Raw genomic sequence first — 27,825 nt, 5'->3', positions numbered from 1 at the left:
AACGATGGGAACCGGTGTGGTTCATATTAGAACCGTACGCTTCAGTGTTACAATAGAAAAGACAACAGTGATCCTGCACATAACTCGTCATTTCTCTAATAGATTGCTAATGTGGGTGACTACAAATTTGCTTCGCAAACATCCCTCACAGCAATAAAAATTGTGGTCCGATTTCAACATTATAGTCAAGGTTGCTCAAGCGCTGAATTGCATATATGGAACTTCTGAAGCCCCGCCCCTTCTGACCAAAGAACAGAAATGAAAATGATATTAATTGTACAGAACCACTCCTCAAAACAACCTTGATAGTAAATGATCTGGAAGAACAAAAATGATTTTGGCCCATTTTTTCTTGATTGCACTGCTCACTGCAAATAAAAGAAAAAGTAATAAAACATTGTTGGCAACTAATTTGGGAGATCCTACTGGCCAAACCAAATGACGAGACGCTCCCTGCACTTGGCTGAAGGGCTGCGGGGTTTCAAATGGAGCAGCCCTCTCGTTTATTGGAGGACGTTACAGCTACAGTTGGCAGGCTGATGGGCGAGGAAATGGGCGTGGTTGGCATCTCAGTTTGACGTCGTGATTGGCTGCTTGCTTGGTCAGGTAGGCGTTTGAAACGGGGGGGTGGGGGGGTGGTCTCGGCCGCGGCGTCCCTTTATCCAGCAATCTCCGTTGCGGTGGTGACGAGCTTCTTGCCGTCCCAAACCGTCTTGAACTGTTCAGGAACGGGGAGCTCGGTCTGCGAAACAAGATCAGCGTCCATAATCGAACGGACCACGGCACTTCCTGGTTAAAACGTTGCAGCCACACACACTTACATAATCGCCATCTTTGCCAGGCACCAACACGTTCATTTCGGAGCTCTTGGCGCTGACGATCTCGCACTGCAGCGAGTCGGGACTCAGGTACACGTGGCAGCCGTCGGTCTTGTTGATGGAGATGGTGGGCACCTTACCCATCACCTGCACATGGACAATACGGAAATTCCTTCATCCAGACTCCCTCCTCCCCGGGCGTATGGACGCCGCGCGGCACGTACCTGTACTTTCACATCCTTACAGTTGATCACCTCGACGATGCCGACAACGTCGTCGAAGACCAGGCCCATTTTCTTACAGTTATCTGAGGGCACAGGTGGAACTTCAGTGCAAAAATACCACAATTTGCACAGCGAGAAGAACCGCTAAAGACATGAATACGTGAACGTGTGCGGCGCGGGACAGGTCCGCACCTACAGTAATGGAGTTGATCTTCCCCTTGACCTGAAGGGTGCTGTTGGAGCACTTGAAGGCGTAGACCACCTGTTTGAGCTCGGTGTCGCTGATCACGAGACCCTGGGCGCCTTCTTGGTTTTCCTGAAAGATTGGACCTCCGGTGAAGCTACTGATCGTCATCATCATCATCATCATCATCTCGAGACTGGCTCATCTGGCTCATTTCTCACCACTTTCCACTTCTTGCCATCGAGCTCCAGCACGGCTGGCAGGGAACGGGCCGGGGAGGCAGCCGCAGCCTTGGGGGAGGAGAACGGTTTGGGGCCGGAGCGCAGGGGTCCCCCTGGTCCTTTGAGGGCCGGGTTCTTGTGAGTTTTCTGATCATCCGAGACATGCTTCAGCCCTACAAAGAAGAAATGAACCGTGAGAAGAAGGAACAAGCTGAGACGAATATACGGGGCAAACATCTTCGCTCACCTTGGTGATGTCCCGAACCCTTGTTGAGGGAGGCGAATAGGGGCGTTACCTGGTTGGCCTCTGCAGGAGTCAACCACCGGCTGGTGTCCAGCTGAGGTCCCATGGGGGGAGGAAGGAGGGCCCCCCCCTGGGGGTGGAGGAGGCGGAGCCCCACCGGGAGCACGCGGCGCTGCAGAGTGCGGATTGCTACGGGAACCTGAAACCACCAACATCGTTCAAAAAAAAAAAACGGAGGCCGCGAGGCACAAGCGTGTGGCCTGCTGGTTCTGGTTCATTCCGGAAGCGTGTGCAAGGACCTCACAGACTTGCTCCAGGAACAGCCCGGTGGTGTGGGTGCTGTTGATGATGGCCTGCAAGGGTCAGTGCCAGATGGCGAGGTAGGCCTTCACCCAGTCACAATGTGTCTGGTCCCTACCCCACAAAACAGAAACTGGTAGTTTTCTAGTCCCGGTCTGGGCTCACCACCATACCAACCCATAACATGGACCACTGGGTCTCAGATGAGTCTTAAACCGTCTTTAAATCCCATTATGAAGAAACCAAACGGATTCTTACTTGTCTTTGTAATCCTTGAGCACACGGTTGGTGTAGAAGGTGGCAGCATCTTGCATCTCCTTCACGTAGGGACCTGGTTTGGGTTCCTGAAAAGAAAGAGTACTGCAGTCAGTAATAATAATAATAATAATACATATTATTTATAGTAGGGTGGTAGTAGCCTAGCGGGTAACACACTTGTCTATGAACCAGAAGACCCAGGTTCAAACCCCACTCACTACCATCGTGTCCCTGAGCAGGACACTTAACCCTGAGTGTCTCCAGGGGAGGACTGTCCCTGTAACTACTGACTAAGTCACACTGGATAAGGGCGTCTGGTAAATGCCGTAAATGTAAATATTTCAGGGCACCATTTCAATTAATTAATTAATTAATTAATGTTCCTTTAACCAGAATATAATTCTCAACGTAGAAGCCCGATTTCACACATAACAAGCAGGCAGCTTTGAAAACATTTCTGCAGAGAACTTTTAGATCTTTGTGTGAAGCATTTCATTTTTTTTCCGTTTCCATTCAACAAAACCTGCTTAAATATTCGGCCAGGGACGGCCCGTTCTGGACTTTTGGTGTTTATGGTGCAGAGGACGAGTCCAGGCTGAAGCGCTGCTCCACCGTCAGCAGCATGAATACGGACGAACTGCCAATCAACACTTCCAGTCGAAGACATTGGACTTGTGAAAGAGCGGCCCCCAGCTGGGCCGACACGGAGCCAGCCCCCTGCGCTCACCATGGCGACCCAGCCGAGGGCCGGCACGCTCTCGCTGACCGCGGAGAGATGGTTGAAGAGGGGCGAGGAGCGATGTAGCTCGCGGAAGCTCTGCACCTCCTGGATGGCCTTGGACACCGGAGCCAACAGGGAGGGACAAGTTCGCCTACGAAGGACAAGACAGAGTTCAAAAAATAACGAATTCCTCACTTCCTGGCCATTAATTCAACTACATTATTAGAAGAGTTGAAACGGAGCTCACATCAGAAGGCTTCTGACTGCCGGAGGCCATGACCAGGAGCTGCCTCTGACAGGCGAACGCCTGCTTCATCATGTCCGCCTGCGTGCAAACCCAACGGCAAAATCAGTACACAGTAGGTGGGACACGGACGTTCCAACGGTCCTTCACAAACGTACATGCTTCTGGACATCGCCGCCGATCTTCTGGCTGAGCGCGAGGTACTGGGCCACGGGGCCCGATATCAGGGAATCGTAGGCGTCCACATACACCGACACGGCTGCGGGAGGAAGGAGCCGATAAGTACAATACCACTTACTCCAGGCTGACAGACCGTCATTTTTAATAGAACTCTACCTCCAGAGCCAACCGGCAGAGCTCCCACCACCACCCGCAGCCACCGTCTCCAGACGGCCAACGGCCACCCTCCAGGCGCTGCACCAGACCGGCCAACTCCGCCATAGCTGGACGGAGAGAACGGAGAAGAAAGCGTCAGACAGACGGTCCAACCCGACGTGCCACGCCACGCCACGCCCGCTGCAGCTCTCAACAGAGTCTACCAGGTGGACCGCGAGTGGACGAACTGGCCAAACGAGGAGGTCCTAAAACGCCACAAACAGGAGACGTTAGTTTAAAAGAACCAGTGTTGACCGCTTCCTCCCACCATCTTTAATACCCAAAAAAACTGTTTGATAACCGGAACCCGCCCCGCCCATTTACCTGAGCAGCAGGTAATTAGTCTGCATTTAATGAGCACAACCGGCCCTGCTCCCCCAGGGAAACACACTCGGGATAATATGACTATTAGCTGCACACTTTATTCTGATGATCATTAGCAATTAAATCAGAGCCGTAAAAAGCATCAGTAAAATGGACCTCGCAGTAGAAGTAGCGGAGTAATAAAGAGTCCGGAAAGCAGGTCAGAATCGGGGGAACTGGGCCACGCCGTGCTGAGCCCGGATAGGAAGCAGAAACGCCGCAGCAGCAGCAGGACGGAACCCAGCCGGTACGCGGATTGGGACGCGGCGGTCTCGGGTCGTCTTTCTAACGCCGAACTTGCTCTTTTTTACGTGTATAAAGGCTGGCCGACTTAGAGACGCGAGTTCAGGCGAGCAGCGGCGCTCACGGAGCTTTTTAAAACGCCCCGCCGGCCTGTCCGGCCCCACGTCGGCAGGGAGCAGCGCGGAGGATGGGGACGCAGCCCGGGCATTACGCGGCCGCGCACGGCGCCTACAGACGGGGCGCCGCGGCGGTTCTTTCCTCCGTCGTCGCCGCCGCGAACCGACGGCCGCGGTGAAGAGAAGCGGCCGACTTGTTACCTTGTGCTGTGGGTCGTGCGAGGTTCCGTTCGGCAGGGCGTCGCGGCGCAGCCTCCCTCGTCTTCCTGGATGGGAATTTCCCGGCGGCCACCGCGCCGTTTCCGCCTGGTTCGGGCCAGACGCTCCGTCTCCTTATATGGACAGAAGAGAAAGACTGAAAGAGAGAAAGAAAGGGGTGAAGCAGGAAGTAGCTCTTCTCTGTCAGTCCAACAACATGAACACGTTTCACTCTAATATACCACAACACACACTATGTCAAATATATTTTATACAATAAAAATATTTAAAATAATGCATGCACTCTGTTCAGGAAATAAGTGTAAAACACACATTTCTAATAAATCATTAAAAGGTGAAATTGGCAATAATATTCATGCTGCTATCTCGGGGTGTGCTGGAGATTGGGGGGTTTCTGTAAACTAATAAATGATCTGATGGCCCGCAGATGGAGGCCAACGTAGTTTTGCTGCTAGAACAAAAAGTCTCTTTCTTCAGACACATAACGTCAGTGTGCCATGAAAATAAGGACATTCTGCAATAAACCGTTTAGTTAAATCAATGTTTGACCTTTTTTTCGTCACGTTGCTTGCATCTGAGATAAATGGTGCATATGTACGTACGTACACATCTATATAGATCATCTGTGGTTACTGCAGTTTTAAAAAAAAAAAAAACATTCTAATAAGACATGCCATCCATTACACTACAAAACCTGCCTCAACATGCCTCAACGTAGCACAATCTGGAAGTTTCTGCAGTCAAGGAGCAACAGGCAAAGCGTATGGGAATTAAGTGGTGCAAATCTCCCAATCCCATTACAGGAGTTCGATAAAATACTGCTGTAAATGTTCGACGACGCCAGTGGAGAAAGGTGTCTCAACGACACCGTGGGGACAATAGACGTCAGAAGACGAAGGAGATTGAAAAATCAGCCAGAAAATTAAAAAAAGACAAGAAGCAGACAGCACAAAATTAAACATAGTTCATTTTAATTTCCATATAATCCAGTTTTTTAAGGTCACATAACAGGAATTCCTTCACACACATACTTTACAAATAAAAATAAAATCCCTTGTCTGTTGCCTTTCTCCCATAAGGCCTCATTCTTGCTACTGAGAAACAAAATGAGATAAGAGGCCTTGGCGTCCACTTCAAATCGCTGCTTAAAGTCATTCCACTTAAGAATCAGAAATTTCCCGGTCCAAACCACCCCGAGACTGAGACGCTGTCTCCCGTCTCCTAAATCTACACGTTCAGGCTATATGTTCGGATGGACATCGTTTTCCACCGTTGCATGTGCGTGACGGAGCAGCAAGGATATGACCTTCCAGTCGGTGTCCGGTGGGAACAGGGAGAGCGCAGGCAACACAAAACAAAAATGGTTTCTTCCGAAATTCCCTTCCGGTACATTCCATTCCAAACAAAATGCATGTGAGAAGGTGCATCAGATTCACATGACAAGGAACAGTGGTCAACAACAGGCTCACAGTGGCAGCATTCGAACGTCCAGTGTCATCTACTACCCAGTGCGAGGCGTGGCCCTGGAGTATGCTGGTGTACGAAAGTAACAGAAACGGCCGGCCGACCCGCGCACGGCGCCAAGCGTGCAGTAAATACGCAGCATTACAATCAAGCATACAACAGACAACATGCCCACGCGGCGTCGTCTCATGCACAGCGCCAGTTCTCCGGCTCCGCGGAATCTCTACGTGAGGGGTCTTAGGCAGTGATGGGAACGAGTGACACTGTGAGTGCAGAGGTGCCTCTCTCGTCCTCTGCGGCAGAGAGCGTACATTCTAGAAGGTTCTGGGGTCCGGGGCTCAGTGTTGGCGCAGAGATGATGTTGAAGGAGGTGGCTCCCCTTCGGACTCGGGCGAGTCTCTGGAGGAGTCTAAGACGGGCAGGTGAGGAGCTACAGCGTTCTGTGTGGTGGACCGCATGGACCTTCATCCCAGCTGCTCTCGCTATAACAACTCCTCCCTTTGCATCTTAGCCCTCAGGGGCCCGTGGCCATTTCTAAGGCTGCCGTTCTGGGGGCGCAGGAGTTGGCCCTTTTCTCTGTCGGTCCAAGAGGTCCCCCCCTGGCCGTCGTCACTGTCCAACTCAGAGTCTGAACGCATGAGGGCGGAGGAAGAGGGAGGCGGGACTGCCTTCAAACGTCCAGCTGCAAGACAAGCGAAGAAGGGAAGGGTGTTTTAACTCATTTTAACAATAGTACCACTTTCCCCAGGAACCGGTGGTTAAAGGGATTATAACATTAAAATAACTCATCTAAGCAACACAACATTTCAAGAATGCTATTTTTTTATTATGACGTGCACAAGCAGCAAATCCTGGCATCAATGAAGCATCAGCAATATGCAATTTCATTATTTTGATTTTGTCTTAGGGAAAGCTGCTTTAATTTATAGCTGTTCACTTTTTATACTGAATGCAATAGAATGGATTAAAACGGCGAGATAAAACGCTTTAGAGGGATGTGGGCACAGATTGTAATTTGACTATCGCATCTAAAACTATTAGTGGTTGCGCTCTGGCAACGTTGAGAAACCCCCTTTTTGTATGTTTTGGACTTTGTCCTGCAGGTGGCACTAACCCACCATTCCAGGCGTCGTAATGTGCAATAAACATCACATGAATACAGACCGGACTAACATAAATGTACACTCGCTCTATCACTCGCTCACTATCTGCAAGCACGTAGTCCACATCGGGGTCACGGACATTACAAGATATACGGCAGGTGACGGGGCGGGTGATCACTCGGGGTGGGGCACCAACCTGCCCCAGAACATTACGAGCAGTAATAATGAACTCTGCTGCTCTTTCATTGTGAATTAGTTTTAACGTTAATTCAATTTGACAAGCTGTTACGTGCTGATCGGTGTGAGATTTAGGCTTTTTTCACAACACAACAGCACACGTGTGGCTACAGGTGTGTTACCGGCTCTGGGTGTCTGAAGCTCTAAGCTGTCTTGCTCATCATCTTGCAACGGCTTGTAGCGGCTTTTCCTGCGCACTCTTCCTTTCCTCCTGTACAAATACATACATACATAAAACATAGAGAACATTTCCAGCACGCGACTGTTTCACCTCAAACACAATTACACCAGAAGGGTTCCAAAAATGACGCTCACCTACGACAACAACACACCACGCCCCATATAAAGGTAGCTATGGAAACAACAATCATGAACGATGCAATTGTCACATACAGGACACTCCATTCTGAAAAGAAAAGAAAAGGATCAGCAACACCATAGCTATTACACTGATGTAACTTGTAATAACGTCATTACTAATGTACAGAAGGCTTTCCACTTCTCACCACAGTTGCTCTCAGCGTCCCCGAACTGCGTCCTGATGAAGTTCTCCATCCAGAACGGGTGGCAGACGCAGCGGCGTGTGAAAGAATCGCACTCGCCGTGACTGGAGCAGTTCAGCTGGCAGACTAGACAGGAAACACAGAGTTTCAGGAGAGTCCCTCCACCGTGACGGCCCGGAACATCTACTCTGCATGACCAGATGTTCTGACGTTCAGCACTCACTGACTGTGTCCACGCGGCGAGCCTTGAAGATCAAGAAATCGTTCTTCCGGTTTCGAAGCTGGTTGCGCAGCCCCACAGCAACACTGTGGCCAGAAAGCGGTGGCCGTCCTGGACCCCCCGATACCAGGAACACAATATGGGTGCTGACAAGCAAACAACAGACATGAAATACGACATGATTGACAAGTCAAATCAGAAATAAACAGGCTGGCCTAAAAAGGTCTGCTTGATAGTTATCTGTATCTATGTTTCTGATAATTATTTCTAACACCCAGAGGATAAATTTGAATAATACTTTTATAAATAAAAGGGTTAAAATGTGAACTAGAGATGACAGAGATGATGAACAGCTCTTACACACCTTACTTCCTGTGCAGAATTTAAACTCTCACCTGTAACCGTCACACTAATAACACAGTGTTGCCAGATATGTGGTCGTTTCACCCCACATGCATTTATCTGCCACAGGTACGTAACATTCTTAAATAAGAACTAGGTCTCTTGACAAGCGGTTTTGGAGCTTGTGGGCACAAAGGGACACTGTCTGGTGACTGGAGGATCAGAAACCAATACAATTAGACAGACCTACACCAAGAGCACGAGATGGTACTGACCTGTGTTCATTAAAGGCGCTGACCTCTCTTACGACGATGTCACTGTCAAGGACACCCAGCAGCACAGCCACCTGCCGCAGCAGCATGTCTTTCTGTCTGTAGGTCACCTGCGACACGGCTGCCTCCAACACCAGCTCCACCAGGTCCCTCTCCCACACGTCTGCCAAAGACATCAACATCGCATCACAACACGTACACACGTACATGTATTTTAAATGGTCCTGCACTGACCTGGTCGCACCTCCAGGGTGCCACGGTCTGAACTGCTCTGGCCTTTACTGTCGGTCACAGTGAGTGTAAAGCTGTACTTTCCCTGCACCAGGTTACCCAGAAACAGCACTGCCTGGTGGTCTGAGTTATTCAGAACATCCTACAAGGGGTTTGGAATGAAGACCAAGTTTCTTCTTGAAGACCAAGACTAATGCTACACACACATCTAACTGGCATTTCATGTTACTCACCCCGGCAGCCGGGCTGCTATCTTCACGGGTCCACAGGTAGGAGATTGAACCTTTATCATCTGTGGACCGAGACCCATCAAGCAATGCGGTCCGTAGAGGCAAAGTGATTGGTGGGCTGGACTGGACCCTTGCCATAGGTGGCTGGTCAAGTTCTTTTGTGGCAAACAAGCAAAAATGATGTCACAAGGTGCCAAAAGTCAGTCAATATTCATGAACAGAGACTATGCAGGCCTATAATTTACATGTATGGCTTCCAGAGCATCCTACACTGAGGGTTAAGTGTCTTGCTCAGAGACAAAATGGGGTAGTGGTGGCCTAGCAGGTAAGGAAGGACTTGTAATCAGAAGGTTCGAATCCCAAACTTGATTTGTGTGCTGTGCTGCAGTGTTTCACAATGACAATCACTTCAATTTCAATGGCAGTAAGTGGGGTTTGAACCTGTGACTGTGAGGAGAGTTTTTTACGACTGGGATAATTCCGCCCTATTTTAAGCAACAGATTAGGCAACCACTGACAGCTAAACATCTACGCTTGTGTAACTACTTCCTAATAGAGGGCATCTGTATAATTAATATACCAGCTCTAAAAATGGACCAGGTAAAGGATCAGGTAAAGGATCAGGTAAGGGACTAGGTAAGGGACCAGGAAAGGGACCAGGAAAGGGACTAGGAAAGGGACCAGGAAAGGGACCAGGAAAGGGACCAGGAAAGGGACTAGGTAAGGGACCAGGAAAGGGACCAGGAAAGGGACCAGGTAAAGGACTAGGTAAGGGACCAGGAAATGGACCAGGTAAAGGACCAGGTAAAGGACTAGGTAAGGGACCAGGTAAAGGACTAGGTAAGGGACCAGGAAAGGGACTAGGTAAGGGACCAGGTAAGGGACCAGGTAAGGGACTAGGTAAGGGACCAGGAAAGGTAATAGGTAAGGGACCAGGAAAGGGACCAGGTAAAGGACTAGGTAAGGGACCAGGAAATGGAATAGGTAAGGGACCAGGAAATGGACCAGGAAATGGACCAGGTAAAGGACTAGGTAAGGGACCAGGAAAGGGACTAGGTAAGGGACCAGGAAAGGGACCAGGTAAAGGACTAGGTAAGGGACCAGGAAATGGAATAGGTAAGAGACCAGGAAATGGACCAGGAAATGGACCAGGTAAAGAACCAGGTAAGGGACCAGGAAAGGGACCAGGTAAGTGACCCGGTAAGGGACAACGAAAGGGAAAGGGACCGGGAAAGGGACCAGGAAAGGGACCAGGAAAGGGACCAGGAAAGGGAATAGGTAAGGGGCCAGGAAATGGACCAGGTAAATGATCAGGTAAGGGACCAGGAAAGGGACCAGGTAAGGGACCAGGTAAGGGACCCGGAAAGGGACCAGGTAAGGGACCCGGAAAGGGACCAGGAAAGGGACCAGGTAAGGGACCAGGAAAGGGAATAGGTAAGGGACCAGGAAAGGGAATAGGTAAGGGGCCAGGAAATGGACCAGGAAAGGGACCAGGTAAGGGAATAGGTAAGGGGCCAGGAAATGGACCAGGAAAGGGACCAGGTAAGGGACCAGGAAAGGGAATAGGTAAGGGGCCAGGAAAGGGACCAGGTAAGGGACCAGGAAAGGGACCAGGTAAGGGACCAGGAAAGGGACCAGGTAAGGGACCAGGAAAGGGACCAGGTAATGGACCAGGAAATGGACCAGGAAAGGGACCAGGTAAGGGACCAGGAAAGGGACCAGGAAATGGACCAGGTAAAGGATCAGGTAAGGGACCAGGAAAGGGACCAGGTAAGGGACCCGGTAAGGGACCACGAAAGGGAAAGGGACCGGGAAAGGGACCAGGAAAGGGACCAGGAAAGGGACCAGGTAAGTGACCCGGAAAGTGACCCGGAAAGTGACCCGGAAAGTGACCCGGAAAGTGACCCGGAAAGTGACCCGGAAAGGGACCAGGAAAGGGACCAGGAAAGGGACCAGGAAAGGGAATAGGTAAGGGACCAGGTAAGGGACCAGGAAAGGGAATAGGTAAGGGGCCAGGAAATGGACCAGGAAAGGGACCAGGTAAGGGAATAGGTAAGGGGCCAGGAAATGGACCAGGAAAGGGACCAGGTAAGGGACCAGGAAAGGGAATAGGTAAGGGGCCAGGAAATGGACCAGGAAAGGGACCAGGAAAGGGACCAGGTAAGGGACCAGGAAAGGGACCAGGAAAGGGGCCAGGAAAGGGGCCAGGTAAGGGGCCAGGAAAGGGAATAGGTAAGGGGCCAGGAAATGGACCAGGAAAGGGACCAGGAAAGGGACCAGGTAAGGGAATAGGTAAGGGGCCAGGAAATGGACCAGGAAAGGGACCAGGTAAGGGACCAGGAAAGGGAATAGGTAAGGGGCCAGGAAAGGGACCAGGTAAGGGACCAGGAAAGGGACCAGGTAAGGGACCAGGAAAGGGACCAGGTAAGGGACCAGGAAAGGGACCAGGTAAGGGACCAGGAAAGGGACCAGGAAAGGGGCCAGGTAAGGGGCCAGGTAAGGGAATAGGTAAGGGGCCAGGATATGGACCAGGAAAGGGACCAGGTAAGGGACCAGGTAAGGGACCAGGTAAGGGACCAGGTAAGGGACCAGGAAATGGACCAGGAAATGGACCAGGAAAGGGACCAGGAAAGGGACCAGGTAAGGGACCAGGAAAGGGACCAGGAAAGGGACCAGGAAAGGGGCCAGGTAAGGGGCCAGGTAAGGGAATAGGTAAGGGGCCAGGATATGGACCAGGAAAGGGACCAGGTAAGGGACCAGGTAAGGGACCAGGTAAGGGACCAGGAAAGGGACCAGGAAAGGGACCAGGAAAGGGACCAGGTAAGGGAATAGGTAAGGGAATAGGTAAGGGGCCAGGAAATGGACCAGGTAAGGGACCAGGAAAGGGACCAGGTAAGGGACCCGGAAAGGGACCAGGTAAGGGAATAGGTAAGGGAATAGGTAAGGGGCCAGGAAATGGACCAGGTAAAGGATCAGGTAAGGGACCAGGAAAGGGACCAGGTAAGGGACCAGGAAAGGGAATAGGTAAGGGACCAGGAAAGGGAATAGGTAAGGGGCCAGGAAATGGACCAGGAAAGGGACCAGGTAAGGGAATAGGTAAGGGGCCAGGAAATGGACCAGGAAAGGGACCAGGTAAGGGACCAGGAAAGGGAATAGGTAAGGGGCCAGGAAAGGGACCAGGTAAGGGACCAGGAAAGGGACCAGGTAAGGGACCAGGAAAGGGACCAGGTAAGGGACCAGGAAAGGGACCAGGAAATGGACCAGGAAATGGACCAGGAAATGGACCAGGAAAGGGACCAGGTAAGGGACCAGGAAAGGGACCAGGAAATGGACCAGGTAAAGGATCAGGAAAGGGACCAGGAAAGGGACCAGGTAAGGGACCCGGTAAGGGACCACGAAAGGGAAAGGGACCGGGAAAGGGACCAGGAAAGGGACCAGGAAAGGGACCAGGTAAGTGACCCGGAAAGTGACCCGGAAAGTGACCCGGAAAGTGACCCGGAAAGGGACCAGGAAAGGGACCAGGAAAGGGACCAGGAAAGGGACCAGGTAAGGGACCAGGAAAGGGAATAGGTAAGGGACCAGGTAAGGGACCAGGAAAGGGAATAGGTAAGGGGCCAGGAAATGGACCAGGAAAGGGACCAGGTAAGGGAATAGGTAAGGGGCCAGGAAATGGACCAGGAAAGGGACCAGGTAAGGGACCAGGAAAGGGAATAGGTAAGGGGCCAGGAAATGGACCAGGAAAGGGACCAGGAAAGGGACCAGGTAAGGGACCAGGAAAGGGACCAGGAAAGGGGCCAGGAAAGGGGCCAGGTAAGGGGCCAGGAAAGGGAATAGGTAAGGGGCCAGGAAATGGACCAGGAAAGGGACCAGGAAAGGGACCAGGTAAGGGAATAGGTAAGGGGCCAGGAAATGGACCAGGAAAGGGACCAGGTAAGGGACCAGGAAAGGGAATAGGTAAGGGGCCAGGAAAGGGACCAGGTAAGGGACCAGGAAAGGGACCAGGTAAGGGACCAGGAAAGGGACCAGGTAAGGGACCAGGAAAGGGGCCAGGAAATGGACCAGGAAAGGGACCAGGTAAGGGGCCAGGTAAGGGAATAGGTAAGGGGCCAGGATATGGACCAGGAAAGGGACCAGGTAAGGGACCAGGTAAGGGACCAGGTAAGGGACCAGGTAAGGGACCAGGAAATGGACCAGGAAATGGACCAGGAAAGGGACCAGGAAAGGGACCAGGTAAGGGACCAGGAAAGGGACCAGGAAAGGGACCAGGAAAGGGGGCCAGGTAAGGGGCCAGGTAAGGGAATAGGTAAGGGGCCAGGATATGGACCAGGAAAGGGACCAGGTAAGGGACCAGGTAAGGGACCAGGTAAGGGACCAGGTAAGGGACCAGGAAAGGGACCAGGAAAGGGACCAGGAAAGGGACCAGGTAAGGGAATAGGTAAGGGAATAGGTAAGGGGCCAGGAAATGGACCAGGTAAGGGACCAGGAAAGGGACCAGGTAAGGGACCAGGAAAGGGACCAGGTAAGGGAATAGGTAAGGGAATAGGTAAGGGGCCAGGAAATGGACCAGGTAAAGGATCAGGTAAGGGACCAGGAAATGGACCAGGTAAAGGATCAGGTAAGGGACCAGGAAAGGGACCAGGTAAGGGACCCGGAAAGGGACCAGGAAAGTGACCAGGAAAGGGACCAGGAAAGTGACCAGGAAAGGGACCAGGTAAGGGACCAGGTAAGGGACCAGGAAAGGGACCAGGAAAGGGGCCAGGAAAGGGACCAGGAAAGTGACCAGGAAATGGACCAGGTAAAGGATCAGGTAAGGGACCAGGAAAGGGACCAGGAAAGGGACCCGGAAAGGGACCAGGAAAGGGGCCAGGAAAGGGACCAGGAAAGTGACCAGGAAAGGGACCAGGAAAGGGACCAGGAAAGGGACCAGGAAAGGGGCCAGGAAAGGGGCCAGGTAAGGGGCCAGGAAATGGACCAGGTACTTCCTTCATATTATACTGTATGAATGCAAATCCATGAATGCGATATGCAGGAAATCATCATATTAACGTCTTTAGCGAAAATCAATTCGTTTTTGCATGGAGGAGATGGTCAGAATCACAACACAACACGTGCACACAGATGGGGGCTGCCATTACCTTCACGAACGATGACCTTGACAGAGTGAGCGCTCTGCAGCTTCCTCTCGTCCGTCACCGTCAGAGTGAACGTGTACGTGCCCACTTTCAGGCCCGTCACCGTGGCAACGGCACTGTCTGCATTCTCCATCTTCACCCCCTCCGGCCCCCTGACACACAAATCAGGACGGCGAGCGAGACGTTAGCAGACGTGTAAATTTAGCACAAATGTATATCTAATAGAGAAACGGCACGAGACCGTAGGAAAATCCCGTAAAGTGCTGTTGTGTAGCAGCTACACTGACTGGGATTGTGTCCAGTGGTAGGTCGCGATCTTCTGGTCGTCGCTGCTCTTGCTGCCATCCAGCGTGGTGTGGTCAACAGGGAGCGTCAGCTCCTTCTCAGGCCCGGCGTCGGCCACGGGAGGCTGGTTATTTTCTGAGGGCAGCGAAAGGGACAGTCTCAATTCTCACGTCCTATTACTAATCCTGGAAAAATCAGCCAATCACGTGCCTGCAGGCACCCAACACCGGGGTTCAGCTCGGCAGTACCCATAATGCAGCAGGCTCACCTGGCTGGACTATAACCGTGACCTCCGCGGTGTCCTGCTGTCCAGCGGAGTCGGTCACAGTCAGCTGGAAGGTGTAGTCTCCTTCCTGCATCTCGGACAGCTGCAGAATCGGGGTCCGCACGCCCTGAAAAGACAGCGGGGGCAGCGAACTGAAACGATGGGTCTGTGGCGTGAACATGGCCGCACATTTTACGAGGTCGGCGTACATTCATGTAAGGATGTGAGTATTAACAGAAGGACTGCGATCGACTTTGTAAATCAGCGGGAACGATGTGGGATAAATGGGTTTATGGGAACGATGCACAGCAAACCTCCTCCCTGGACACAGTTTCCCTTCTCCAAAAATATTTTACTTACCTCACCAATACATAGAACATAGAATACATTCTATGTACATACACTTTTGTTCTTTATAAATATGTTCATATTTATCCATCTCCTGCACATATCACCTTATGCATATAACTGTATTATGTATTGAACTGTATCCTGCACTTGCTGCTTATTGTACTTCTGGTTAGAACTAAACTGCATTTCGTTGCCCTGTATGGTACATAAGTTGAATCTAATGTAAAAATACTACTAGTTAAGCGTTTAGAAGGAGCGCGGACGCGTTACCTGCATCTCCATCACTTTGCCCTTGCTGTTGGGGCTGAGGGTCCACTCGTAGGCCAGCGGTTCGTGGTCGTCCTTGCTCTGGTTGCCGTACAGCGTGATGGAGTTGTGGGGCAGCGTGATCACCTGATTGGGCCCGGCGTTTGCAACAGGCTTGTAGTCCATGGCCTTGTTCACCAGCAGCATGGCCTGGGTGGAGCCAGTGGCCCCATCAGAGTCGGTGACTGTCAGACTGCCAGAGGAAACAGTTCAAATTCACAGTTCATGCATCCATAGACGTATTTGTTCATTTTGGAACCCGGATCCGTTCCACAACAACCCTCTCGTAGTTATGATGATGGGAATATCTCAACTTTCTTTCCCTTTGGGATCAATAACGTGTCTAACTATCTACCTAATGTTTCCACTGGCAGTTTGGAAGCATAAGAAGCTCTAAAAGGTCCAGCAGAGGCACCTGAAGGTGTAATTTCCTGGCACCAGGTTGGTGAGGGTGAGGATGTCGGTATCAGCCGAAATCTTCTCCTCCCTCAGCGGCCCTTTCACCTCCTCCCAGTGCCAGGCCGCCACTCTGTCGTCGTCCGTGCTCTCTGTGGGGAAACCGTGCAAATCCGTATCAAGAAGACAACATTCGTCCCTGAAGCCTGACGCGGGCCAATCCGCGGCATCAGGCCCACTTACGGCTGCCATCGATCACCGTGGAACTGGTCGGTAACGAGATCTCCTGGAACTTGGGCGAAACCACGGCAACAGGCGGCTTGTTCACACGAGGCTCTGCACACAAGCGATGTTTCATATGGAACCAAATCAGACCAAACTGGGACGTTAACGTCCGGATGGACCACAGTGAGTAGTAATACATGGAAAGAGGAATACCTGGCTTGACCGTAACGTTGACGTAGCCTTCTCCATGTGCTCCTTCTCCATCCACAATCACCTCAAACTCATACAGTCCCACAGTCAGCTAAATAGGTCAGAGACACGAGAGGGATGGAAATGGTTACTAGGACGTCCAAGCTGCTTTGGACGTGGCGGGAACAGCGCAACATGAAGAGTATATGTAGCTGTGCAGAGTGCTGCAATGGCGGATAATAGATCGATCTTGATCACGTCCTGAGCCGGACTGTACAGTGTCACCTGACCAGGCTACCTGGAGAAGCGGGACCAGACCTGCAGGCCATCCCTCTTCATACTTGTGTCCACTGTAAATATCATCCACATGATTTTCAGGCTCCATTTCAAGCTGCATAATCATTTGGAGTGTTGGTCTAAGACCACTGAAATACGTTCGCGTACACGCAAAAAATAAAAAAAACCATAGGATGTGTGAAGTGAGCGAGTGGAAGTATGGAAGGGACGTGCGCACCTTGCTCAGCTTCAGCATGTCGCTATGCTTCCCCTCCATCTCACCACTGTAGTCTTTAGGGTGGGTCCTCAAACGCCAGTTAAACATATAGCTGGTACCTTTTAGAACAGAAGCAGAATCCATTTACACGATCATGCACGCTAATCTGCTGTATATCTCTTATATAGATTTACATTTACAGCATTTACCAGACGCCCTTATCCAGAGCGACTTACAATCAGTAGTTACAGGGACAGTCCCCCCTGGAGACACTCAGGGTTAAGTGTCCTGCTCAGGGACACGATGGTAGTAAGTGGGGTTTGAACCTGGGTCTTCTGGTTCACAGGCGAGTGTGTTACCCGCTAGGCTACTACCACCCAAAGATTTACTAGCTTCTTGGAATATCTCTCATTTAGTTAAACCCTCATAACATCATGGCCATTCTTGTACTACTAGAATTGTGCATCTGACTGAAAGGATCTTGAAAACCGTTTTAAAATGTAAATCGTCCGTGGCAACAGTGCTGCACGGAGGAACACACGACTTCTGCTTCTCTAGCGCGCTGGAGTGCACCGTCACGGCGTGGCCACTCCACTCTGGACGTCTGGAGGATGAGCTGAGATGGATACCCTGCTGTCCTGTCTGAATGTCACGGTGCAAGCGGCGCTACCTTCTGGCGGTGACGGTACAACGAACGCGTTCAGGTTGACTTCGCTCCGCGGCAGGGTGACCTCTACGTTGTTGCCGGCCGACACGACCAACTCTCGCACTGCGGTGGAAAACAGAGGGTTCCGGTTATTTATAGTCAAGCGAAGCCTGAAGGCCCGAAAAAGGGTTCCTATGCTGAGGCCAAGGCGGCGTTTTCTGGGTAATATTTTGACGGTGGTGGAGCCGCTCACCGGCCGGCGTGGGCGCCGTGGTGGCGGCGTTGGCGGTGGGCGTGGCCACGCCCTCGGTGTCGTTGGACGTCGCTGCTGCTTGGGAGGTTCTCTCTGGGGAAGCTGTGAGGTTCTGCTGCTCCATGCGGTTGGTGAACAGCGCAGCTGGGCTGGTGGGTTGAGGTTCTGGAACGTTCTGTAGAGGGAGGCGGTGCGGTTTTTGCTGGTTAATGTCGATGAGTTTTGAAGGAAATGAAAATGTAAAAAAATGAGAAAGTAGATCTCACTTGTTTGGGACCAGACACACTTCGCCTCGGCCTCCTTGTCCCGGTCGCCGCCGCCTTGCTCAGCTGCTGCAGGAGCCCCAGAGACTCCATGTGCGGCTGCGGAAGCGAGGTGATGGAGCACCCCGGGGTGCGAGCGCAGCTCAGCAGCACGCACCGGCCCCCCAGGGTCCACACGGCGCCGCAGGCCGGCTCCAGGCAGCAGGACTCCCAGCACTGGGGGCCTCCCCTGCCTACAGCCAGGGGTCTCCAGCCCAGACCCAACACACTGGTCCAGTGGATCCCCAACACGCCACCGGTCACCCTGCACACTCCAGCTGAGGACACAAATTAATCACTCATCTAATCTGATTCATTATAGATAGAATAATAATTAAGACTTTTAGCTGTAGGACTCCCCGTTCTAAGACAGCATAAAAACAGGATTTTTTTTTTAGGTACCTTGAAGGGTGGTAGTGGGTAGTAGCCTAGCGGGTAACACACTCGCCTGTGAACCAGGAGACCCAGGTTCAAACCCCACTTACTACCATCGTGTCCCTGAGCAGGACACTTAACCCTGAGTGTCTCCAGGGGGGGACTGTCCCTGTCACTACTGGGTGGTAGTAGCCTAGCGGGTAACACACTCGCCTGTGAACCAGAAGAGCCAGGTTCAAACCCCACTTACTACCATCGTGTCCCTGAGCAGGACTCTTAACCCTGAGTGTCTCCAGGGGGGGGACTGTCCCTGTAACTACTGGGTGGTAGTAGCCTAGCGGGTAACACACTCGCCTGTGAACCAGGAGACCCAGGTTCAAACCCCACTTACTACCATCGTGTCCCTGAGCAGGACACTTAACCCTGAGTGTCTCCAGGGCGGGGACTGTCCCCGTCACTACTGACTGTAAGTCTCTCTGGATACGGGCGTCTGGTAAATGCTGTAAATGAAGTACGCTTCTGTAACTGTAAACTTTGGTTCTATACCAGAAAAAACCACGGTAAACGGCCGTTTCTGTTCTAGTATCGAAGAATCTTGTGCAGGGAACAAAAAGCACCAAAAACACCTCGCCGTCCCCGGGGTAAAAAAGGGAAGTTTACATCAGCGTATTTCAACAGAAAGCGGTCAGAATGCTGGAGATTACAGACGTTTACGCGGCCGCCATTCCCGGCACGACGAGCGCTGTTGCTATGGTAGCGGCAAGTCCAGAGTGACATTATTATAGGACGGGGGGCCGTAACCCTAAACCCCAGGAAAGCTGCTGAATCCCTCGCCGGGATACACAATGGCTCTGTTCGCTGGCGACCCCCTCGCCTGACGGGCTCGGACGGACAGAGTGGCCTTTGTGGCGTTTTTTAAAATTTTTTTTACAGCCATCCGTCACACGTCCAGTGACAGCCACCCTCCTAAAGACAACTCGCGTCCATAACCAGAACGTCTCGAAGGGACACCGAGCGGTGTGTAAAATACACCCCACGTGCCACGTACCTGTGGACGAGAAGAGACAACACATCAGATAACCCAGGATGACCAGGACGGGCCGGGAGGAGCGAGGGAGCTTCCGGCAGGACATGTTCTACTCAGCGTCACTACATCCAAAGACCTTCAAAACAGAAAAACACAAAGTAAAAGGTCAGAAGAAGCGGCGCGACAGCCCCAAACATGCAGAACACGACTTCAGCTCACCTCCGCGCAGACCCTGAGACGGGGGCCGGGGGGACAGCGCCATCGCACTGCTCCGTACTGCTCCCGAGGAGGGAAGCAAACAGAGTTATCTTAAAGAAACACGCCAGTTGTCATCCTGGAAGTCCCGTAACGCGTCACGTTTAAACTGCCAAAATCTTTTACAAAACGTCCACGCGCTGAGCCAGTGGTTAAAAAAAGAGGATAGAAGAGAACAAACTCAAAAAGAAGAGTTTAGGGCTGTTTATGTCACACCCGCCCAAACACAACCCAACCCACAAAACACACACGACCAGACAACGCAGAGACAACCTGCAAAATACATCTAACCACGACTGGCCAAAGGATGCAAATGCTCCTTCCGCATAAAGCCAGAAAACCAACAGTTATGTAGCATATAGCACTGAAATGTCATATTTGTAATGATGTATTATTGTAAATGGCCTCCTTGGTGACTATTCCCACAGTGCGGACGCAGCATTTTAGAGCTCCGTGACTGGTAAATGTCACCTGGAATGACCTGCCGTGCATGAGCTGAAATAACTGTACAGGATCATCATAAAAGCGGCAGGTTCATTCCGAACCACATTCCGCAGTATCAGCAACCGAGACGGCGCCAAAAACGGGATTAACGGGAGAAACGACTTCGGGACGTCAGGAACCTGCACCTCTCGTCAGCCTGTAAACTTCAGCACTGACAAGGTAAATCGGGGTGGGAATAATACGCCATTAACGTTTAGGGTTACGTAGAAACGTCCATGGTTTTAATAGGAAATCACAGTTTACATCAAATACATATTCACTGATAGATTTTATCAATCAGCAACAAGTCTTTAAGTTGCAGCGGAATGCCAAAATCTGTGACTTTAAAAGCTTTGTTCATTATTAGAAAATTATTTTCAATTATTTTTGCATGAATCCAATTACACTGATTAAGGGATCAATAAAAATGGGCATATTTACTCAGTATCCGGTGCATCAGCAGACGTGGGTTCGACTACATTATTTCAAATTTTCTCAATGATTGTTCTTGTCATGGAAATTTACGATATTTCTAAATGACCCTTTAATTTTAAATGGTAGTGGACCAAACGATAAAATAGGAATTCCCACAATGACTTCAAAATATTCTTCAGTCCACAATATATGATCAGGACAGATATAATGAAGATTATAAGACAACGTCACTTTGCATTTCTGCAAAGTTTCAAGCGTTTGGCAGATTTACATTTCCCAGGGAGACCTGATAAGGAGGAGACCATGATGAGGAGGAGACCATGATAAGAACAGTTCAGAATAAAGTCTCTCCTCCTGTCACTGCATCGTGGTCTTGAAACTTAAAGAAAATCAGAAAGCAGAGAACTTCATAATAATGGTGCACTGCTCCCCGGGCGCTGGTCATGGCTGCCCACTGCTCACTCAGGGTGATGGGTTAAATGCAGAGGACAAATTTCACTGTGTGCACCGTGTGCTGCGCTGCTGTGTATCACAAGTTGACAATCGCTTCACTTTAAGATTACGGGGCCGCTTCCTGAACCGTATTCACTTGTATCCTTGCAATATTAAGGTCTACATCAGTCGCAAAAGCATTTCACGCATTTCATACCGTGTATGAAGCTCCGTTAACACGTTGCAGCCAGAAATTAATAAACGTGGAACCACGAAAGCCGGATGTCACGAATAAAAATAGTCAAATTCAAAAGCGAAAGAACAAGTGTACAGAGCCATTAGCAGCTAAATACATGTCCTGAGAACCAACCACGCAAGGCTGTCACCGGAATATTCAGTCAAATAAAGGCAGCGCGTAATCACCGGATTACCGTGTGACCCGGTCACGTACCCGCGGGCGGTTGACAGGTTGTCCCGGTCTCGGTCTCCGTCCAGGTCACGTACCCGTGGGCGGCTGACAGGTTGTCCCGGTCTCCGTCCCGGTCTCGGTCTCGGTCCCGGTCACGTTGCGGGCCTGCGTCGGTAACGTCAGAGTTGCTGTGGATCTGGGTCAGGACATTCCGTTCGATTCGCGACTCGCGACTCGCGACTCGGCACAGGAGCCAATCAGCGGCCACTTCCGGACCTCACGTGCCGCACTCTCTTATTTAATGACAGCTGTCACAGACGGAGTCGTTTATCCTTTTTTATTATTATTAAACGTGCTGGTCACACGTCGCTCTGGAAAATTCATAAAAGTGTGCGCCACAAACAAACCTGTTAAAAGTAAAGAAACGCTGCTCCTCAAGGCTCGAACACGACGTTTTTTGGTGTTTACAGTTTCTACAAATTCGTACCGTGAAGGTCACGGTGACGCGCTTCCTGTTTTAAGGTCTACTTCCGGGTTGACAGTGTGCGCGCGCGTGTTGTCGAATTGAGACATAAATGTGATTTTCAGCTGAATTCTCAGCATTTACTTCAGATCAGGTAAAGTACGCGTGTGGAGATGATGATGATGATGTAGTAAAGTACGCGTGTGGAGATGATGATGATGTTGTAGTAGTAAAGTACGCGTGTGGAGATGATGATGTTGTAAAGTACGCGTGTGGAGATGATGATGTTGTAGTAAAGTACGCGTGTGGTGGTGATGATGATGATGATAATGATGTTGTAAAGTACGCGTGTGGAGATGATGATGATGATGATGATGTTGTAAAGTACGCGTGTGGAGATGATGATGTTGTAGTAAAGTACGCGTGTGGTGATGATGATGATGATGTTGTTGTAGTAAAGTACGCGTGTGGTGATGATGATGATGATGTTGTTGTAGTAAAGTACGCGTGTGGTGATGATGATGATGATGTAGTAAAGTACGCGTGTGGAGATGATGATGATGATGATGATGTAGTAAAGTACGCGTGTGGAGATGATGATGATGTTGTACGTGTCGTGGTTAATTTTGTCAACGTATCTGGATGGTGTGCAGTTCCAGGTCCATGATGGTGGAACCCGGTGGAAGTGGAACCAGGGGAGATGTGGGGAGTCAGGACGTGCTGGAGAGATGTCTGCAGGCTCTTACTCACGCCAGAAACGACAGCCACACCCTGGCGGCTCTTCTACTGGTAAAATACTCGGGTTCTATGTGTGACGTCGACTTTTTTTTCCTTTTATTACTAATAATGTGTGTGTGTGTGTGTGTGTGTGTGTGTGAGAGAGACTGTGATGTTTTCACACTTCTGATACCTGGTGTATGGATCTCGTATTTAAATACGGTCTTAAGTGAAGCACTGCAGCACAGCACACAGTGAAACGTGTCCTCTGTATTTAACCATCACCCTTGGTGAGCAGTGGGCACCATGACAGGCACCCGGGGAGCAGCGTGTGGGGACGGGACCGAGATCAAGGGGACCTCAGTGGCACCTTGGCGCCTCGGTAGTCGAACCGGCGACCTTCCGATTATGGAGCCGCTTCCTTAACCACTAGGACACCACTGGCCCTGGATACACTGCATTACATTTACAGCATTTACCAGACGTCCTTATCCAGAGCGCCTTACAGTCAGTAGTTACAGGGACAGTCCCCCCCCCCCCTGGAGACACTCAGGGTTAAGTGTCCTGCTCAGGGACACGATGGTAGTAAGTGGGATTTGAACCTGGGTCTTCTGGTTCACAGGCGAGTGTGTTACCCACTAGGCTACTAGCACCCTAGAGCCCGTGTTCTGTGTCTCCCAACGACAATCACTTCACAATTTAATTAATTTCTTGTTCTCTCTCTGTCCTACAATTGAATTAAACTGTGTGAACTGTTCGTTATGTGAGTCGTTATTGGAGTTTTTACTCTTCTGTTAATCCTCCTCTTCTCGTCCTCTCTCTAGATTACACGGTTGTGTCCCGCAGGACAGCTGGATCGCGGGACCCTGAGACGCATATTGGAAGCGGTGGGGCTGAACCTGCCGGCCCGGCTTCTGGTCACAGCGGTCAGGGGAGGCGACGGCTCTGGTTTGCCTCCAGAAGAACTTCTTTCGCTGGCCGTGGCTTTACTTGCTGCCCTCAGCACTGATGCAGACATGGCGTCTCAACCCCAGTTCCTCAGCACCGTCCCTTTGATTTTGGGGATATTGGCGGATGGACCCACCTCGACACCCCAAGGGAAGGCGTCTGATCACGGAGCCCAAAGCGAAGGAGCTTGTAATGGAGGTCCCAGTAGCACCACTGGAGATGTCTCCACGGCTGCAGAGCCTGGCCAGGACGAGGCGGCGAGGGCTCCGTCCCAGCATGCACCTGCGGCCTTACAGGAAGCCGTGGCTGCGGACTGTTACCAGGTCCTGAGCGCGGTGTGCGCTTCGCCCCGCGGCCCGGAGCAGCTCCTGACTCGGGGCGCGGTACCCGCCCTGTGCCGGGCGCTGGCCCAGAACCGGAGCCGGAGCCGCGAGATGGGCCTGCCGCTGCTGGGACACCTTCTCTCCGGAGACGTCAGGCGCAAAGCCTGGAGCAGACACCCCGCCGAGCTGCTCGACTTACTCGCCGGGGTCACCAGGGACTTCTGTCGAGCCAAAGACCACCGACTTCTGGACTTGTGCTCCACGCTGCCGCGGTTCCTCCCCCCGGACGGAGCAGCGGCGGAACCCGCGGCGTTCCGGAAGATGGGAGCGGATCTGTGGGGGACGCTGAGGCCTCTGCTGCAGTCCCGACTCGCCAGCGCTCATCTGGGCCGCGCCCTGGTGCTGTCCGCGTGCCTGCTGGACCGGTGCGGCTGGGACTGCGTGGGCCCGCCCAAGTTCTGCTGCCTGCTGGTGAACCGGGCCTGCGTGGAGGTCCGGATGGGCCTGGAGGAGCCGCCGGGGGCGGAGCTCGGCCCGGAGCGGCAGAACACGCTGACGGCCTGTTACCCGCATCATGGAGGCGGCGATGGAGCGGGCGTGCGTCCAGGGCGTGGCCGTGGGACTGAGTCTTCAGCAGAGCGGGCAGGTCCTGGGCGTGTTGGAAGAGGCCTTTTCCGCCGTCGTTTATTACCTGCAACAGGTGAGGCGGTGACCACGATGGTACCGTTCACACACACAGTCGTACGCGGTACGGTACGCGGTACGGTACGCGGTGAAATGCTTTACCGACTGCTACAGACCTCAATATTGCAAGTATACAATGAAAAGCAATATGAAAATATTACACTTTTACGTCTTTAACATAAAATATGTGTGACAGGCGGGGTGGAAGTGAAGTGATTGTCACTTGTGATACACAGCAGCACAGCACACGGTGCACACAGTGACATTTGTCCTCTGCATTTAACCATCACCCTGAGTGAGCAGTGGGCGGCCATGACAGGCGCCCGGGGAGCAGTGTGTGGGGACGGTGCTTTGCTCAGTGGCACCTTGGCGTGTCGGGATTCAAACCGACAACCTTCTGATTACGGGGCCACTTCCTTAACCGCTAGGCCACCACTGCCCCAAGACCACAGTATTGCAAGTATACAGTGAACCAATATGCAAATATTGCAAACATAACCAAATATTACACTTTTACATCTTTAAGATAAAATATGTGTGACAGGCGGGGTGAAGGTGTGCAAAAGAGTGAAAGTCAATGTATAAAGATGAAGAAAAAGCACATAAAAGAGTAAAAAGAGCAGAGATTTTGTGCAAAGGGTCCAGAGTGGTTGAGCGTGAGCGTGCTGGAGTGTATTGGAGATCTATGTTGGGGTTGTTGAGGCTCGAATAGCCTGCGGGAAGAAGCTCCTCCTCCTCGTCCTCTCTGTGTTGGACTTCAGCGCGTCCCTGATGGCAGCAGAGAGAAGAGTCCGTTGTTGGGGTGGCTGAGGTCCTTCACCATCTTCTTCTCTTTAACTTACAGGTTGATCAGAGTCGCCGTGACGACCCTTTCGTCTACGCCACCTTCCGGTGCCTCTGCGCGTGGCTCGCCGAGGAGACGTCCTGTTTTAAGGAGGAAGTCACGGCCTTGTTACCGTTCCTCATCGGCTACGCCCGAGATCACCGGCAGGGCAGGAGGAAAGACCAGGACGTGGCGGAGTGGATGTCTGAAGAGGCGTGGAGATCGGAGGACGCTCTCAGGCAAGGCGGTGTCACGTTCTTGGGGGGTCTGGGGGTGTAAGAAACGCGACGAGGGCGTGGCGAGGAGGACGTAAACAGCGCGTTTATTTACAGAGAACTAAGTCAGCACAGCTAACCAGCATCAGAACAGACTAAAGGAGGGGACGGTCCTGCGGGGACAACTCAAACACGCACCAAAGTTAACAAAAAGGGCACATAAAGCTAACAGGCTAACACAGGCTAACAACGCAACAAGACGCGCGAATGAGATCCCCAACGGAGCTCCTTGCAGGTCTCCGTGGACCCTGGGGACCTCCCGAACACCTTCTGAAGCGGGACGGGTGGGAGCGTTGCGTCCAGGGCCGTAGCGGGCGGTTAGAACGTCCCTGTTTCAACCCTGACACCCTGCACGCGTCCCGCTTTCTTGCTCAGACTTCTGGCTGGTTTGTGAAAGTTGGTATGAAGTTTTATTTCAGATTTTCAAGGTTGATCTTGTGCTTTAAATGGAACTTTTCTCCTTTTTCGTGACTCGTCCCAGATGTTTTGTTCCTCGCAGGAACCCTGTAGTTTCATTCTAATTTTCGTGACCTCGGTGTTCTTGAATATACCTCAAGTTCTACTGGGCAGGTGTCTTCTTAGGTCTGTGTGAATATAGAGAATGGGGTCACTGGCGCATTGCATTGTGGGACAGTGGGGTCTCTGCATACCTATTTGTTGACATCGTCCACAGCTCTGGCTCCTGTGCCATGGGGACGTTTTTCATCCAGTTGACAGGCAGGAGGGCGTTACCCAGAATTCATTTGTACGTGTTTGGTGCTTCATCAGGTACCTTCTCCCAGCTCTGTGCCACCTGTCTGCAGAAGAAGGTCCAAGGCGCGTTCTGCTGGCCCTGGACGTCCCGGGCCTGCTGGTGGACTTCGTGAGGTGCGGATGGTCCAGGCTCAGACGGGAGGGGGGCGGGACCGCGACACCAGACCCCGGCATGGAAACGGCCTGCTCCGCCCTCCTTAACTTCGCCGTCACTGAGCCGGGCGCGGTCGGGTATGAAAACCAGTCCGAACGACACACGAAGATCTGAGCTTCTCCGAAGCAGGAGATGGCAGCATTTCACACTCTGTCCCCTCATGTTAACGAGCATGTCATGAAGTGGCTTTTCACGCTAAATACAGCCGCCATGACGGTAAAAAGAGGCCACGCCCATCAAACATACTTCCTCCAGCTACCAAAACGCTCAACGTGTTCCTTCAGAACGGAGTAGGTGCGTCCAGACTTCATCTTGGTTCTCCGTCCTCCCTCAGGAAGGACGCTTGTTTGGAGACGCTGGAGACGCTGTTGGACGAAGCTCTTCCCGTCCTGCTGCACAAGCCCCGGCTGTTGGTCCTGGCCGCCAACCTGTGCACGCTGGGCCTCATGATGGGCAGGATAAGAGCGCCCCCTTCTGGTGAGTGACGTTCTGTGTTCGTGTCACGCCGGGCTGGGCGCGTTACTGACGCCGCCTGCCGTCCCGCAGGCCGGGACGGTGTCCCGCGGCGCCGCTTCTTCTCCGCCGCGCTCCGCCTCCTCCTGAGCGCCCTGCGGCGCCCCCCGGGGGCGACCGGCCCGCTGTGGGAGGAGGCTGCCGAGCTGTGGCGCTTGAGTCTGCAGGCCCTGGGCGGGTGTGTGAAGGTCCAGCCCTGTCTGGTGGCTCTGGTGCAGGACCAGGGGTGGCTGGAGGACGTGTTGGAGCTGCTCGCGTCCAGCAGTCCCCTCCCCGACCCGCAGTCCCAGGACGCTTTGGAGGAGGCGCTCTGCGCCATCGCCCGCCAGAGTCCGGCGTGCCGCCAGGAGATCAGGGAGCACGTGGAGACCAGGATGGACAGCTGCCTCAGCAGGATGGTGCAGCTGGAGAAAGCGCTGATCCACTGACCACTGATGTTGTATTAATACTCAAAAATGTTGGAAAGCTTTTGACTTATTACGTAAAAAACTCCTCCATACTGCTGAGAAGGGCTTCTTTCATAATAAAACTGTGTTGCATTTTCTGCACGGTGGATGTAATTATTTATCATATGACGTTTATGTGAATGTTCCGTCTTTATTTTTTATTTAAGATTTATAAAGTACAGGAGCGCCGTGAGCGACTTCTCCGTTCCTGTAAAACGGTCCAGTTATTCGTAAAGAATATGAATTATGAGCTGTTGACAAATAACAACAACTAAAAGGATCTCCATTAAAATATAATTTAGAGATTATTTAAATTATTTGCACTGTAGGCCTTA

At 51.8% G+C, this 27,825-nt stretch overlaps 2 protein-coding genes and 1 pseudogene across 5 annotated transcripts; 1 reads left to right on the top strand and 2 right to left on the bottom strand.

Annotated features, from left to right (window-relative positions):
• Nucleotides 1-221: 221 nt before the first annotated feature.
• Nucleotides 222-3,655, bottom strand: LOC114771690 (adenylyl cyclase-associated protein 1-like; annotated as a pseudogene).
• A 1,824-nt stretch (nt 3,656-5,479) lies between these two features.
• On the bottom strand, nt 5,480-21,870 carry LOC114771691 (dyslexia-associated protein KIAA0319-like protein). 4 transcript variants are annotated; one of them, XM_028964977.1, is made up of 23 exons: nt 21,799-21,870; nt 21,434-21,556; nt 19,597-19,653; nt 19,399-19,513; nt 17,940-18,253; nt 17,674-17,848; nt 17,445-17,543; nt 16,796-16,893; nt 16,306-16,393; nt 16,111-16,203; nt 15,887-16,019; nt 15,436-15,664; nt 14,818-14,941; nt 14,552-14,684; nt 14,268-14,416; nt 9,136-9,287; nt 8,906-9,044; nt 8,675-8,834; nt 8,061-8,203; nt 7,841-7,963; nt 7,650-7,740; nt 7,457-7,545; nt 5,480-6,676 (listed from the first exon to the last, which is right to left on the bottom strand). In XM_028964977.1, exons 4-23 carry the CDS (start codon nt 19,481-19,483, stop codon nt 6,477-6,479), a joined length of 2,817 nt encoding a protein of 938 aa, XP_028820810.1. In that variant the 5' UTR covers nt 19,484-19,513; nt 19,597-19,653; nt 21,434-21,556; nt 21,799-21,870; the 3' UTR covers nt 5,480-6,476. The 4 variants fall into 4 exon arrangements, with proteins under 4 accessions (XP_028820810.1, XP_028820812.1, XP_028820809.1 ...); XM_028964979.1 differs by lacking the exon at nt 21,434-21,556 and having other exon boundaries at nt 21,799-21,844; XM_028964976.1 differs by lacking the exon at nt 21,799-21,870 and having other exon boundaries at nt 21,434-21,731.
• Nucleotides 21,347-27,588, top strand: LOC114771692 (neurochondrin-like). Its single transcript, XM_028964980.1, is given in 8 exon segments — nt 21,347-22,008; nt 22,508-22,643; nt 23,396-24,409; nt 24,411-24,542; nt 25,371-25,588; nt 26,393-26,608; nt 26,866-27,008; nt 27,078-27,588. Coding segments are annotated over 7 exon segments (2,244 nt in total). The 5' UTR covers nt 21,347-22,008; nt 22,508-22,517; the 3' UTR covers nt 27,473-27,588.
• Nucleotides 27,589-27,825: the final 237 nt, after the last annotated feature.

The sequence above is a fragment of the Denticeps clupeoides genome, unplaced genomic scaffold (assembly GCF_900700375.1).
Source record: "Denticeps clupeoides unplaced genomic scaffold, fDenClu1.1, whole genome shotgun sequence".
In the NCBI taxonomy this organism is placed as follows: Eukaryota; Metazoa; Chordata; class Actinopteri; order Clupeiformes; family Denticipitidae; genus Denticeps; species Denticeps clupeoides.
Note: the sequence above shows the minus strand (reverse complement) of the source record. Positions and strands in the feature narration are given on the sequence as shown.